The sequence below is a fragment of the Carlito syrichta genome, unplaced genomic scaffold (assembly GCF_000164805.1).
Source record: "Carlito syrichta isolate Samal-C Ts95f unplaced genomic scaffold, Tarsius_syrichta-2.0.1 Scaffold316532, whole genome shotgun sequence".
In the NCBI taxonomy this organism is placed as follows: domain Eukaryota; kingdom Metazoa; phylum Chordata; class Mammalia; order Primates; family Tarsiidae; genus Carlito; species Carlito syrichta.
In genome coordinates this window covers 90,414-106,139 of record NW_007260628.1, presented here as the reverse complement: position 1 = coordinate 106,139, position 15,726 = coordinate 90,414, and the positions used below count along the sequence as shown (strand labels likewise).

Genomic DNA, 15,726 nt, shown 5'->3' with positions numbered 1-15,726 from the left:
GTTGCCTCTTTAATTCTCAGACCTCTAGCTATGGGAAACTTGGGTCTGAGTTCTCCCTTCTCTCAACACATTCTCCTTAAGTGATCGTATCCACCTGTGGTTTGGAATCCCATCTATATGCCCGTGACTCCCAAATCTGTATCTGTAATCTTGACCTTCCCTAGACTTGATATCTCCACTTGGAGGTCTAATGAATGTCTCCAATTACATGTGACCAAAACAAAGCTCTCAATGAAGCACCCTTTCCTGATTCTCCTCCTCCCCGAAGCTCCCCAACTTCATTTACTATCCACCTGCTCAGTTCCAAAACCAGATCCAAGAGTCACACTTGAGTCCTCCTTCCCCAGTCTTCATGTCTAGTTCATCTGAAGTCCTGGTGACTGCCTTCAAAACTAGTACCAAGTCCATTCACTCCTCTCCACTCTCTAATTACACTACCTGAACCAAGTCATCATTACCTCCTTCCTGGACTCCTCGAATTGTTTCTGATGACCTTCTGGCATTCACTTGGTCCATGACAGTGCCCTTTCCACTGCTCTTCCAACATGTAAATTGAGTCTTGTCCCTTTTGTTTATACTCTCTACTGCTCCCACCTCATGTGTGTATAAACCCCAGATTCCTTTACCTGAACAGCAGAGCTGTGAGTTCTCTGGTTCCTGACTGCCTCTCTATCACAGTTCCCATTACTCTCTGTCTTGTCTATGACTCTCCAGTATGGCCCAGTCATCCCAGCTCTCTCCTACACAAGGGCCTACAATGCTCCTTCTCCATCCTCATTGGACTGGCTTCTTCCTTCCTTCAGATCTCAGCTCAAATGTGGCCTTCCCAGAGAGGCACTCTCTGCCCACCCATCTTCCCACTGCACCATGCTCCTCTGCCCATAGCCATTTGTCAACTGATCACTTTATTTAATTCTCTGCATAGCACTTATCAATATCAGTCGTTCTGTTTCATTTCTTGTATATTACTAGATTAATTTATCTGGAGAGAACGTTTCAGGACAGTAGACCAGATAGCCAGACTTAACCACAAACTAAAACTAAGACAAAATACCAGATGATGACATTCAGTTTTCCAATATAAACAAACAACAAAATCCAGTGGCAATTTGACACTCAAACAACATAAACAAAAATAAGCACTCAGAATGCAAAGCTTTCATTCCAATGGGAACAGAAAGGTATGGAGACAAAAGAGTGGGTCAAGAAACTGAAGGAGATCAGAGGAGGTACCATGAAAGGCAGCAGAGTGAGTCTGTACAGGAGACAATGGAGAGGGGCCATAGACCCTTACTATGCTAGCGGATGAGGTATTCTTGGAAACTTGGCATATGGAGCCAGTCAGTTCTGATGATGCATGCTGCCCTGGCATCAAGACACCCAGTAGGTACCAAAGAAACATTTGTTAAGTATGAGGGAGACCCCCAAAACTCAGAATTTATTTACAAAAAATTGTTGACTTATTCTTACATCTTTAAACTTCAGTCATCTTCAAAGCACTCTCTGTTGGATGCAGTACTCCTACTGAGGTGCTTTTTCCCCTGCTCAAAACAATTTTTGAACTTGTCAATTTGGATGCCTTTTAGTGTTTATGCCATTTTTTGTTTCACCTCTTCCACATGGGCAAAACATTTTCCTCTGAGGACTTTATTTATCCAGGGAAACAGAAAAAAAAAACTGCTCAGGGAAAGATGGGGTGAATAGGGAGGGTAGGGCATGGGGTCATGCTGTTTTGGTTAAAAACTGCTAAACATTCAGTGCAGTGTGGGCAGGTACATTGTCATGGTGGAAGAACCAGTCACCTGTTTGTCACAACACAGGACATTTCTTCTGCAAATTGTGATGCAACCTTCTCAAAACTTCCAGATAAAACCCAATGAGTTCCTAGAACATTTACCTTACCTAGAGGGGAAAGCCTGTACAAGGAGCTAACCCTCCAAAAGATAATATCAGGTTTTGGGGGGGTTCTCCACATAAATTATATATGACACTGAATGAATTGAGTGAGAGAATGAGTAGGTGAGCCAAGAGAAACATAAATAAGAAGGCTGATGAAGGAATAATGATGGAATGAAAGAATGGTTGTCAGGCACTGGAGGAGCAAGGTTGTAGAAGACTTTGTTGTCACGACCAAAAAACGAGCCTGTAGCCTAGCAGAGGTCAAATATATTTGAGGAGAGAACCGATCTTTCCATTGTTTTTCTTCCCCCATCTCACAGGGATCCTGACCAAACCAGACCTCGTGGACAGGGGCGCTGAATCAGGTGTCATGAATGTGGTGCATAACCTCACGTACCCTCTGAAGAAGGGCTACATGATCGTCAGGTGCCGAGGTCAGCAGGAGGTCACAGAGAATCTGAGCCTGTCAGAGGCAACCAGCAAAGAAAGGATGTTCTTTGAAAAACATCCATATTTCAGGTCAGACTCTCTTTTATTTTAAAGCTGTGGGGTACAATTCAGGGTTAGGTATGCAAATGTTCATTATGCATGTAACCTTGTTGATGAGGTGTCCCCCCATCCCCTGGCAGTTTCCCACTACTGCCAATCTCGCTGGGAAAACTGACTGACCACATGCAGAAGATTAAAACAAGACCCCCTACCTGCCACCATACTAAAAAATCAGCTCTAAATGGATCAAAGACCTAAACGTAAAACCTCAAACTATAAGAACCTTAGAAAATGCAGAGACACCCTTTTATGGAAATTGGAACTGGCAACCAATTCCTGATCAAAACCCTAGGTGAGACTCTTTGGGAAAACCCTGCAACTTACTCCATGGGAGACATGCCCACTGACCAGAGTTGGCTAAGTTGATAACCAAGTTGTATATAAAAATGAACACAGCCAAGCATGGTGGTGCACGCCTATAATCCCAGCACTTTGGGAGGCAGAGGGGAGAGGATTGCCTGAGTTCAGGGATTCAAGACCAGCCTGGGCAACTTGGCAAGGCCTCATCTCTACAATGTGTGGTGGCGCATTTCTGTAGTTCCAGTTACTTGGAAGGCAGAAGCAGAAGAATCACCTGAGTCCTGTAGATTGAGGCTGTGGTAACCGTGATCCTGCCACTACACTCCAGCCTGGGCAACTCCAACTCAAAAAAAAAAAATTAACACAATGTAGCACAACCTATCCTTCCCTTATTTCTGTGTTAAATGTATTGACTTATTTAAGCAAATTATCATTGCTTGGATTCTAATAATGGTGCTGATTAAAAAGTAGAATGCAACATAAAGAGCACACAGCACTTTGGCTTCTGTGAGAATATTTCCACTTGCTTTCTCATGTGAGTTCTGCAAAATCTTAAGAGGTGCATAAGGCAGGTGACACCCTCCTACTTTTATAGATAAGGATAATATAGATATATAATATAGATAGTGAGTGGAAGTAGAGCTTTTAAATTCCAGAAATCTGTGTTTATCATGATAAATGGCACACATTAAAACCTGCTCTGTGGAACACTCCACCTTTTTAGAGCTTGCAACTAACTGGCTGTATTAAGCATAAATCATCCTATGCAGACTGTATAACCATGACTTTGCCTAGACTTGACATCTCTACTTGGATGTCCCGTGATGTCTCCAGTTAAATGTCATCAAAACAAAACTATCGATGCTGCATCCTTTTGAGGAAACTGGAATTTTCCCACTGGATTGAACACTTTATCCCTTCATTTTATTCAGGAACTTGCTATTTCTGGATGAGCTGGTAGCGGGTGATAAGACAGAGGTCACTTTTGCTTTAAACAGATTTATGATGGGTAATCTGGGCGGAGCAGCCTTGCTACTTGCTAATTATGTGTTCTTGGGAAATGGGTCACTCTCTCTGAGTTTTCACTGTCTCATCTACTCAAGGGTGCCCTACTGCTGCTTCCCAGGATAATGGTTAGGATTAAATAATATGACATATGGGACCAAGGTCTTGGGCACCAACAGCCAGCATTCAATAAATACCATCCCAGCCAGGGTTGATGGTTCACTCCTGTAATCTCAACACTTTGGAAGCTCAAGGTGGGAGGATTGGTTGAGACCAGGAGTTCGAGACCAGTCTGGGCAACACAGTGAGACCTCACCTCTACAAAAAATAAAGTAAATTAAAAAAAATTTAACCAGATATGGTGATGCACATCTCTAGTCTCAGCTATTCAAGAGGCTGAGGTGGAAAGATCACCTGAGCCCAGGAGGTTGGAACTGCAGTGAGTCATGATGGTGCAACTGCATTTCAACCTTGGCAACAGAGTGAGGCTCCCCAACTCGAAAAATAAAAGACCATCCCATTCCTTCTTCCTTCTTCTCTATTCCTCCTCCAAGCATATATAACAGATTTGTATTGTTAATAGCAGGAGAAGTCACGAGGGAAAACAAACTCTCATCACTGAGCAGGGAGAAGTTTCCATAATAACCAGACCCGTGGTTCTCAGCTCTTAGTAAGCAGCAGAGTCTCTGGAGAGTTTGTTAAAATCCTGCTGGCTCTGTCCTGCCCTGAGGTCTGGATTGGGACCCAAGACTGTGTTCCTAACAAGTTCTGGGTTGAGGCTGACACTGCTGGTTTAGAGACCACACTTCGAAAGTCACCACTCAAGGTCTTTGAGAAAGTCAAATCTTGGATTGGAAAGCGCACTGAAATGCTTGGTAGTTGAACACCCGAGTTGAAATCCTTGCATGCGCACTGCTCGGGATCGGCCCTTGCAGTGAGGAACTGAATGCCATGCTAGAAAAATGGTCCTTACAGCTAGGCGCAGTGGCTCAAGCCTGTAATCCCAGCACTTGGGAGGCTGAGGTGAGAGGATTGCCTGAGACCAGGGGTTTGAGACCAGCCTGGGCAACTTGGTGAGACCTCGACTCTACAGTATATCCAAAAATTAGCTGGGCATGGTAGCATGCACCTGTAGTTCTGGCTACTTGGAAGGCTAAGGTGGAAGGACCGCCCAAGCCCAGCAGGTTGACAGTGGCCATGAGCGTGTCAGTACATTCCAGCCTGCGTGGCAGAGTGAAACTATGACTCAAAAAAAAAATGATCCTTCCAGAATTCATGCTATTGGCAATCACTATGTAACCAGATTGCCTGACAAGCTGACCACCTCACCTCTCTGTATCTTGGCCTTTCTTTCTCTAAAATGGGTTGTTGAATGATGAAATACATTAATATTTATAAGGCCCAGTTAGGCTCGGTGGCTCAGTCTGTAATCCTTGGGAGATTGAGGTGAGTGGATTGCCTGAGCCCGTGGGTTCGAGACGCGCCTGAGCAACTTGGTGAGACCTCATCTCTACAATAAATCAAAAATCAGCCGGGCGTGGTAGCGCGCACCTGTAATTCCAGCTACTCGGAAGGCTGAGGCAGAAGGATCGCCGGAGCCCAGCAGATTGAGGCTGCGGTGGCTGGGAGCGGCCACTGCACTCCAGTCTGGGCGACAGAGTGAGACTTCAACTCAAAAATAAAAATAAAAATTATATATATATATAAAAGGCCCTTAGAATGGTGCCTGGCCCTTAATAAGCACCATACAAACATTTGTTATAAGAAATAAAATACTAATTCGGGCAAGTCACCTCACCTCTAGAAGATAACACATATTCTGTTTTCCTGTAGGTAAGATGACTTACCTCATGAGCTCATAGGAATGGTAAACAGGGAAAATAAATAGAACCTGACTGGGCATTGTGGCTCATGCCTATAATACCCGCATTTTGGAGGCCAAGGCAGGAGTTCAAGACTAGCCTGAACAGCACAGTGAGATCTCATCTCTACAAAACATCAAAAAATTAGTCAGGTGTGGTGGTGTATGCCTGTTGACTCAGCTATTCAGGAGGCTGAGGCAGGAGGCTCACCTGAGCCCAGGAGGTCAAGGCTATGATAACTTGTGATCATGCCACTGCGCTCCAGCCTGAGTGACAGAGTGAGACTCCACTTCAAAAAACAAAACAAAACAAAAACAAATGGACCTTCCTGGACCATTCTCACTGAGATGTGAGGTGTGAGCTGGCTCCACAAGCAGCAGGCGTCTTTCTCACATACCACCTGGCTTCTGATGGCATGTGTAGTCCCAGAGAACTGAGCTCACCCACCTACTTATGGAGGTTGGTACTGAAAAAATGATCACACAAGTCCTTGCTGAATACATGGGTGCTGTGTCTTGTTTCAGAAGTCTCCTGGAGGAAGGAATAGCCACGGTGCCCCGTCTGGCAGAAAGACTCACTGCTGAGCTCATTGTGCACATCAAAGTAAGCCAGTGGGTTGGGTGACAGGTGGTAGAAACAGCAGCCTGGTCAAGTCACTCTCCAAGCCTGGGGTGGGCTAAGATGCCCTGACCTGTCCAAATAAGCAAGCAGATAAGCACATTCTGCAAACTGTCTCCTTCACAGCCACAGGCTCATAGGAGAACTCCCAAAATGGGGAAACAACAATCACATGATGTTGAAACAAAGGTTGAATCAGTCCATTTGGGGCAGCAAAACTCTAATACCAGTTTAGCAATGTAAAAAAGAGTGACCACTGAGGCAGCAAATTTTCATTTTTTCAATAGGTTAACACCTCATAATATAAAAAAAAATGTCCTGGCTGGGCATGGTGGCTCACATTTGTAATTTCAGTACTTTGGGAGGCCAGGGCAGGAGCATCACTTGAAGCAGAAGTTTGAGAACAACCAGGGCAACTAAAAAAATTTTAAAAACCTCACCAAGCATGATGGCATGTGCCTGTCGTCCCAGCTACTGGGGAGGCTAAAGGAGGAAGATTGCTTTAGCCCAGGAGTTGGAGGTTGCAGTGAGCTATGATTATGCCACTGCACTCCAGCCTGGGCAACAGAGTGAAACCTTCAATCAATCATAATAAAAATGAATAAATAAATAAAATTTCCTATCCTCAAACTTGTAAGAAATAGTTTGTAAGACATAAATCTGTTTTTATAGATTTTCAGAAACACAACTACAGACAAAGTTCTCACGACATAATAAATCATAGGAAAATTTTGCATTAGTGTTTATGGAAAAATTGATATTTTTAGTGCTTCCCTAACCCTTCACAAATGAGGGTGAGCATCATGGGAAGATTTACATTTACTCTTAGAGCAAGGATGATTCCGGGTCCTGGATCTTTGTCCATGCTAAATTGTGTGTCAGACAAAGCAATGCATTATATGAACCAGGAAGCACACACTCAAAGAACGTCTGGCCAAAGGGGCCAGTGGTTCACAAACTTTAGTGTATACAAGAAGTACCTGGGGAGTTTGGTAAAACTCAGATTCCTGGGCCCCAGCTCCTGAGTTTCTGACTTATTAGGTCTAGGGTAGGAGCCATGATTTGCATTTCTAAGTTCCCAGGTGAACCTGGAACACACTTTGAGGTGCACTGATTCAAGTAGAATCCCCTGAATTTGCAGAAAAGGCTCTAGAAGCTATATTCCTGTCTAGTTGAAAAAAATTTTTTTGCAAAACATGTTATATTTTGATAACTTTTTTCTCAACATTTAAATTTAAAATTTACATTTTAAATTAATTTTATTTTTAAAATCAAGATTCAATTATGATTGTGATAATTTGGAATATCAGAAAAAAGTTAGTACATTTTCATCTAAACGTACAAACTGTCCCCCAAAAAAGATCCTATGAGAGTTTATCCGTTTCTTGATGGGACCCATCTTGCCCGGCCTTGTGTTACTCCACAAACCACATTGGAGTCTCAGTGAGCTCTTCGCTGGCTACAACTTTCTCATTCACCAAGCAGGAACTCGGGCCACTGCTCCCTAAGGTGTCCACCTGTAGCACCCCTCTGCAGGGGCTGTGGAGTTGGGGGTGCAGAGCGAGGTTCAATCCTATGCCACTCACTGGATCTGCAAATAATTGGATTCTCTGAGCCTTAGTTACCTCTCTGGCGACAAAGAGGCAGTGTACTGGAGAGTGGGGCTTAAATGAGATGCAGAGTGTGTCACCAACATCCAAGACACACCACTTACCAGTTTATAGCATTCAAATCACCACCAAAATCCCATTTCACTACAGAAATTCTATAGTATATCCAAATGTTCTTGTTCCCCAAATACAAGAAACCAAGCCAAATCAATCAACAGCAACAAAACAAAAGCAAAAACTGGCCACCATCCAATTTCTCTCTACTCCAGTGGCCTAACATATCTGTAAGATTCCAACCCAGGTCATCCAAGCTGCAGTACATGCCTTTGTATGCAAAGCTTTCCTTCTTCCGGCTCCTTAATGAGACACACGATAAGAGGGATCCTAGCTCTTCACAAATGCTTTAAAATAGGGGCCTACCCAGATACCTAAGAAAGCTGTCAGCCAGTCTCCTTGGGCTGCAGAGTTTCATCACTTGCAATTGTTTTGTTCAGAAATCACTCCCACTGTTAGAAAAGCAAATAAGGGACAGCCACCAGAGGGTAATCGAGGCGCTGCGGCGGTGTGGGACCGACATCCCCATGGAGGAAGCCAGCAAATTGTCCTTTCTGATTGAGGTGAGTATTCCCATGGGGCTCCAAGTGATACTGTGTCCTTCCCTGGTAGCCCGTGGCACCTGGAGGTGGCCATCAGTGCCTCCCTTCCTAGGACAGTGTCGGGAGCCCTGTTCCACCGCTCTGCCCTTGGTTTGCCAACCAGGTCCCAGCTCTTTCATGTGATTACAGCCCAGACTCATGTCTTTATATCATTTTCAGATGATCAAGGCATTTAATCAGGACATTGAAAAGCTAGTGGAAGGCGAAGAAGCTGTGAAGGAGAATGAAACTCGCTTGTATAACACAGTCAGAGAGGAGTTTAAAAACTGGGTCCCCATACTTGTAGCCAATATTGAAAAAGGTGAGTCCTGGGGCAGGCAGTCCCCCAAAAGCAGTGTCATATTTATCAAGACCAGAGGCTGCTTCCTGCAGAAAGAAAACATGCAGAGAGCCAAACATGCTCATCCAAGAGACTGTGGATCCCTTAGTAGTCAGTCGGTCATGCGTCCCAACCACCAAGACCCTTCCATGTGGGGCACTAACCTCACAACTCAAAAAAAGGCAATTCTGCTGCTTCTGATGTCTTTCTTGCTCCTTCCTTTTGAGGCTAAAAGATGTTTAGTTCCCATTCGAGAAATGCTCAGAGCAGCCCAAGGGGCTACGGACTGGCAATCCTGGGTGCCTGAAAAGGAGTCCACACCCAAGGTGGGTCCAGATGACCCTGGGGTGGCCCCATGGGAAGGCTCTCCAGTCACTATTGTGTTGAATGCACACCTGCTGGCTGTCAGTGGTGCTTTCATTAGGTGCGGCTCAATGTCTGCCTTTGAGTTTAGCCTGGTAAAAAAAGTAACCTGGTTTATTTTTCATTTTGGTGGACAGAGCACAGTATGGGTGCCAGAGGGCAGAGAGGAGAAATCCACATGAAATCATTCACCAACTTTCACCCTGGAAGGTCTAGGGTGCCATGATCTGGTTTTAGCAATAAGGAAAAAAAAAAAGACTGAAACAAGTGGCAGTTTGTTAACTACCAAAACATGTCCAGGGTCACTAACAATTCCTCCTACCCTAAACTGCCCCTTCTCTTTACCCCTAATCCAAGATCACAGGGATTACTGATTAGGCATGAGCCTCCTGGCTTCACCTGGTATAGTCCTAACTCCCATGTGATCCAGCCCAGATGCCAGTAGGATACGTGTGTGTGTGTGTGTGTGTGTGTGTGTGTGTGTGTGTGTATGTGTGTGTGTTGCTGTTGTTGTTGGATCTTTGTCCTTGCATTTGCTAAGAACAGCACTGTTGACTTCCACGGGGGGAATCTCGCTACCTGTAGTCTGTGGATACAAGCTTGGAGGTCTGTGAGTAAAGTAGTAAAGTTTAAGTTTCTATTTTCGCTTAACTAAACAGATATTTATTTATTCATTCATTCATTTTTACCAATTATGAACATTGAATCTCTCTTGATGATTCTCAATTGTAACACATTTTCATAGAATAAGATTTTTGCTTTTCAAGTATCAGTATTTCTCGAACTGCTTTTAGACAATGACCATTTTATTTTCACTATGAACAAAATAAAACTCCTCTTCGAATTACTGCCTTACCTTGAATACTTGCCTCAGCAGGGATCAAGGTTTTTAAAAACTGTTTCTACCTTTAAAAGATCTGTGGACTTGTTAGAATGAATTCACCATAGTGGTCTGCTTGATGTTGCAGTTAAAAATTTTATTCATGAAGAAGTCGAAAAATATGAAAAGCAGTATCGTGGCAAAGAGCTTCTCGGGTTCAATAGCTACAAGACGTTTGAGATCATCGTGCACGAGTACATCCAGCAGCTGGTGGACCCTGCTCTCAGCATGCTCCACAAAGTTGTTGGTGAGGACCAGCATGAGTGTGCCCCTCTCAAAGGATCACTCTAGTGCCTTCCATAGATCCTAGCACCTTGGAGGAGAGGTGGGATAGAGTCAGGTCTTCTCTCTGGTGTGCTAGTGAGCTATTTGTGTGACCCCATTGACGCAACCTGGGAGCTGGTCCCATTATAGATTCTTACCTTCCAACAGGAAACATGTCCCAAGGTCTCCAGGTGATCTGAAAGCACATCAAGCACCATATGAGCTTTCTATCCTGGTCTTTCGAGTTCATGAAGAAGGGTGATAGGATGGTTTCCCCTGTCTTTGGCAGGGAGGTGGAGAGGGCACATGAGCTTCACCTATGTCATACACAGCCCTGGACACAGCCATGTGAGGAGAAATCATATGCTAACTGTGGACAGGGCACATACCCCATGGTAGAGTGGGAAATTGATAGGACCTGCCCAGGCTGGGTGGGGGCTGTCTTTGTCCTTAGGGTCATGTCCTACCCTCTTCTCTGCTCTTGGTCTGTAGTTCTGGGGAGCTCAGCCCTGGAATGGGGTCAACGTATCCTGGATTATCTTCCTTGTGTTTTTAACCCATTGAATTCCTGTTTGCATTTGACTGATGTTTTGCTCTTTCTTTGGTCAGAAATTGTCCGGCAAGCTTTCAGCGACACTGCCCAAAAAAATTTTGGTGAATTTTTCAACCTTAATCAAGAAGTCCAGGTAAGCGCCCGAAGTTCACTTGCTAGACACCTGGACTACTGGCTGTTTTGTCTGGGTCTGACCTTTGACAGATGGTTGGATATTTACTGTTACTTGGAGCTACGGGGCCAGGGGTGTAATGGTCGGCTGGGGAGACTGGCAATGCCAAGAGCATCTGACTGTTTGACTGCTGCTCAGAAGTCATCTTCACTTCTCAGGAGAAATGAAGCAAGGCACGTGACCTGCTACTTGTTCTGTGTGGCCTTATGTAGCATGGCAGGACATGAGGCCATACCTAGGAACTGGCTGGTAGTTTAAATCTTTTTCAAACGCAAAGGACAGAATTGTCTGCTAGTCCTACTCCAACATTTGTACAAGTTTGACTTAAAAATACTGTCACAGCTCTTAGCAACTCTTCCCTGAACTATCTCTCAGTAAAAGGATATAAAGGGATGTTCCAGTCCCAACCTGGATTCTAAATAAGTCTCTTCTGTCCATGCCTGGGCTGGGGGCTTAAAATCTCTTTGCACAACTCAGGTGAGCAAAAAAGACAATTTCTGTCATTTTTCCATAATGTAACTTAGTTTCTCCTTTCACCCTTTGGTGGAAATTAAATTTTAGCTCTGACTCTTGCCAATTTTTCAGGGGTAGAGTTTGAGTCCCGGGTGCCTCATCATGGGGTGGGTGGTCCTTAATCACCAAGATGCCCACCATCCTTCCTGGGCTTTGGTGGTTGGTCTCCTTGGTGCTGGAAGACTTGGGAGGGTCTCCTGAAGCAGGGGAGACCTTCAACTCCAGCCTAGTACCAAAGTTCTTGACACTATCTTGAGAAAGAATTCAAGGATGAGTCAGAGTGAAGCAAAAGCAAAGGAGATTTATTATAAAACAAAAGTACACATCAAGAGAGGAAGTGTAGGTATACTCGAGAGAGTGAGTCATGCCCTACAGGACTTGAGATCTTTCTCTTTATAACTATCTCCAACTAAGGGGTAGAATATTATTCATATTAGGGGACAGAATGGTAATGAGTTTTCTGGGAAAGAGGTGGGGATTTCCAGGGATTGGTTACCATCTCCTTTACTGTCCTCATTTGGTCAAAACAGGAACTATCAAGGTGCTGGTAGGTGTGTTATTTAGTATGCTAAGGAGGGAATAATGGTCCTGGAGGTCGTGGATCCAGTCAGTCTTGGCTGGTTTGACTACATCCTGTTTTTATTGGCTCTTTGTAGTTGGTTGTTATAGTTCCTCCTTGTCTGGTCATGTGATTTCTTAACTTGCTGATTTTTTCCATCCTCCTGAGACCACCTGGTACTATTGCTATCTCACTTTGTGTCCCTGTGCTCAGGGTTGGTTCCCTTGAGCTCCTGCTCTGCCCTACTTGGGCATAAGATGCACTCTGCTGTAGGCCCCAGCTGCCCTGAGGCCACAGAAACTTCAGCACCCACCAGGGACCTTCACCTCGTTTGTGCTGCCCTTGGATAAACACAACCTTGCAATGACTCCCAGGACCGTGCCAGGGCCTGTGGGGCTCTCCAAAGTCATGGTCCACACCCTCAACCTACTGTTTGTGCTCTACCCTCCCTGAGCCACATCAGAGCCTGGAGTACGAGTCACCTCCCATATTACAAATCTTGAGAAGTAAGGCACTTCTTACTTGCCGCTTCTGCTCTCAGATGGCAAACCGGGGAGAGGACCTACTGTCCATTGTTGCAACATATACTCCACATAAAGAAGAAAAACCAGCACTTGTGAAACTCCCTAGTGAAGCTTACCTCTAAAACTCAACCCCTCTCTCTCAAACCAATGCTTCTGCCTTCAGTTTTTAAAAGTCTGTTTGAAACTCAAAAGCCAAGGCATGATTGTGTTAGTCAGTTCAGGCTGCTATCACAAAGTACTATAGATTGGTGGCTTATTATTAATTAAAATGTGTATCTCATAGCTCTGGAGGCTAGAAGTCTGAGATCAGGGTGTCAGCACAGTCAGATTCTGTTGAGGGCTCTTTCAGGTTGCAGACAGCCACCACCTTCTCATGTATCCTCAAATGTAGGAAAAAGAACAAGACAGCTGTCTGGGGCCTCTTTTATAAGGGCATTAACCCCATTTGCGGGGGTTCCATCCTCATGACCTAATCACCTCCTAACATCCCACCTCCTAATATCATAGCCTTGAGGGGCAGAACTTTTTTTTTTTTTTTTTTGAGTTGGAGTCTCATTCTGTCACCCAGACTGGAGTGCAGTGACTGCTCCCGGCCACTGCAGCCTCGACCTGCTGGGCTCCCGCGATCCTTCCGCCTCAGCCTTCCAAGTAGCTGGAACTACAGGCATGCGGTACCACACCCAGCTAAATTTTGATTTTATTGTAGAGATGACGTCTCACCAAGTTGCCCAGTCGGGTCTCGAACTCGCAGGCTCAGGCAATCCACTCACCTCAGACTCCCAAAGTGCTGGGATTACAGGCTGAGCCACCGAACCCGGCTGAGGGGCACAACTTTAACACATGAATTTGGGAAAGGTCAGTCTATTGTAGTGACTCCTCTCTGCTATATCATTCCTTTCTTTCCCAGAATACCTTTGCATGGGAGACATAAGAGTCTCAGGATTTCTGGGAAATATATCAAGCTACTACCCCACTGTGTTTGATAGCACTGGAGTCATTCTTGAGGGCTGGGATTCAAGCAGAGTAGAGTTGCAGGAATGACTGATGCCTTCATAAAAATGTGGAGTCAACCTGATGCAGGAAGCAGAAAGCTGGCAGTGTGGGAGGGCACAGGGGTGGGACAGAGAGAATGAAAGAGCAGGAGAGGGCTAGTTGGCAATGGCATGGGGGTAGTGATGGAATGGGGTTAATGAGGAGAGCAGCAGGAGTGAGATGGGACCTTCCAACAATCACTGTTTCAAGTTTCAGGCCCTCTTTGACCTTGGAATATTTTAAATTGTGGGTTCATATAACAGTACTTCTTAAATTGTTTAAGCAACAGGAAAGAAAAAAGAAGTAATGTGTTTGTCTTATCTAACCAGAAAAAGATCGAAGACTTCAAAGTGATATATGCAGAAAAGGCACAAGACATCATCCACCTTCAGTTCAAAATGGAACAGATGGTTTTTTGTCAAGATAACATTTACAGCGTTGTTCTGAAGAATGTCCGAGAAGAGGTTTTTAACCCACTGAGGAATCTTTCAGAGAATAGTCCATTAAACTCCCCTGCCTCAAACAACCAGTCTTCATTATCCTCCATTACTGAAATAAGTGTCCACCTGAATGCATATTTTGTGGTGAGTTCCCAGGTGACAGGATCATTGTACTCTGGTGTTCGCTGAGCAGAGGGTAGGCTATTCTGACCAGGGGGGCTTCATTGAGGGAAAGAGAGAGGGGCCTCTACAATGTATTAAGCCCTTTTGTATGATGCTAACTACTCACCTATTACCTCATTTATAATTTTACAGGAACCCAGTGAAGACACTTTTGATTAATTTGCCTAAAATCAACTTTTAATTTGGCAGATCATGTACTCAAGATTAATTCCAACCCAAATTCTTTATACGCAATATGTGAATTACATAATTACCATAATCAGAATACAGCATACAACAAACACTAATGATACTGGCTATAATTTAGCTTTCAGAAGGCATCCGACTCTTACTGTGCCTCAAACTCACCATCTCCACAAAATAGGAATGAAACTTCCTTTTCCCTAGAATTATATGGCTTCTGCCTCTCCATCCAATAGGGGGCAGAAGCCATATAGGGTGCATGGAAAGGAAAAAGCAAAGCAAACCAGCTCCTGAAGCCCTTTCTTAATCACAATAGAGAGTAGAGTACCTTTGTTGTGGGTGTCTGGCTGCCAGGCAAGCTGGCCATGCCTGTGAAGACAGGGAATGAGGTGAGGATTTGAAGCAGTCCCTCCCCAGAAGGAAGCCAAGGAAACCCCAGACCAGCAGGTTTCTCCAGGGCAGCCACCTGCGAGAGCTCCTGGAAGCCCAGGAGTGGCCTGTTTGGGTTTCTTAGTTCAAGGGGATACCTGTGGGTAAAGAGGAGGCAGCCCAGAGAGGATCTCCATGAGGTTCAATGCTGATTACTAAAGTGAAAGTGGACAGGGCCAACCAAGGCTTAGCAAGACAACCAGGTGTGCATCTAAGAACCTCAAAGCATCTCTCTGCAACCACAGGTCTTGGGCCGAGGCCTCTCCAGTAAACCCTCTTATCCTTCTTCCAGGAAACCTGCAAACGTCTCGCAAATCAGATCCCATTCATAATTCAGTATTTTATGCTCCGAGAGAATGGCAACTGTTTGCAAAAAGACATGATGCATATATTACAGGAAAGAGATCGCTATTCCTGGTTGCTTCAAGAACAAAGTGAGACTGCCACCAAGAGAAAATTCCTTAAGGACAAGATTTCCAGGCTCACTAAGGCACGGCATGCACTCCATACATTCTCCTTGGAAGGATCTATTGTGGGGTGACAATGTTCATGGTTATTTGCTTTCATGCATGCATTCATTCTGCTTTGGGGCCAGACTCTTCTGCTGCTGTCTGTTTCCATCTAGGCTGTTCTGCCCTCAGCACTGGAACTTATAAAAGATGTCCCCATGGGTTCAACTGTCACCTTGGCTGAGTTCTTCCCTGACCTCCAGGAAGAGGTGGTTCTCCAATCCTGAGCCCCATAGCACATAGTTAAAGTGTTCTTAGATACTGCTAATTTATCTTTGCATCCCCCCATTAGATTATGAGACCC

At 44.7% G+C, this 15,726-nt stretch overlaps 1 protein-coding gene across 1 annotated transcript; it reads left to right on the top strand.

Moving 5' to 3' along the window:
• The first annotated feature begins 1,295 nt into the window (after positions 1-1,295).
• On the top strand, positions 1,296-15,454 carry LOC103277221 (interferon-induced GTP-binding protein Mx2-like). The gene is made up of 9 exons (XM_021707337.1): positions 1,296-1,383; positions 2,220-2,418; positions 6,140-6,218; positions 8,338-8,460; positions 8,659-8,800; positions 10,150-10,308; positions 10,935-11,011; positions 14,008-14,262; positions 15,206-15,454. The coding sequence occupies exons 1-9, from the start codon at positions 1,296-1,298 to the stop codon at positions 15,452-15,454; spliced, it is 1,371 nt and encodes a 456-aa protein (XP_021563012.1).
• Positions 15,455-15,726: the final 272 nt, after the last annotated feature.

What these genes read in the sequence shown, in the direction of transcription:
- LOC103277221 (XM_021707337.1), top strand. Translation starts at nt 1,296, where the DNA reads ATGCTAGCGGATGAGGTATTCTTGGAAACTTGGCATATGGAGCCAGTC. An exon ending in CCCTGGCATCAAGACACCCA is followed by an intron (nt 1,384 to 2,219) that starts GTAGGTACCAAA and finishes CCCATCTCACAG; the next exon opens with GGATCCTGACCAAACCAGAC. An exon ending in ACCTGAATGCATATTTTGTG is followed by an intron (nt 14,263 to 15,205) that starts GTGAGTTCCCAG and finishes TCCTTCTTCCAG; the next exon opens with GAAACCTGCAAACGTCTCGC.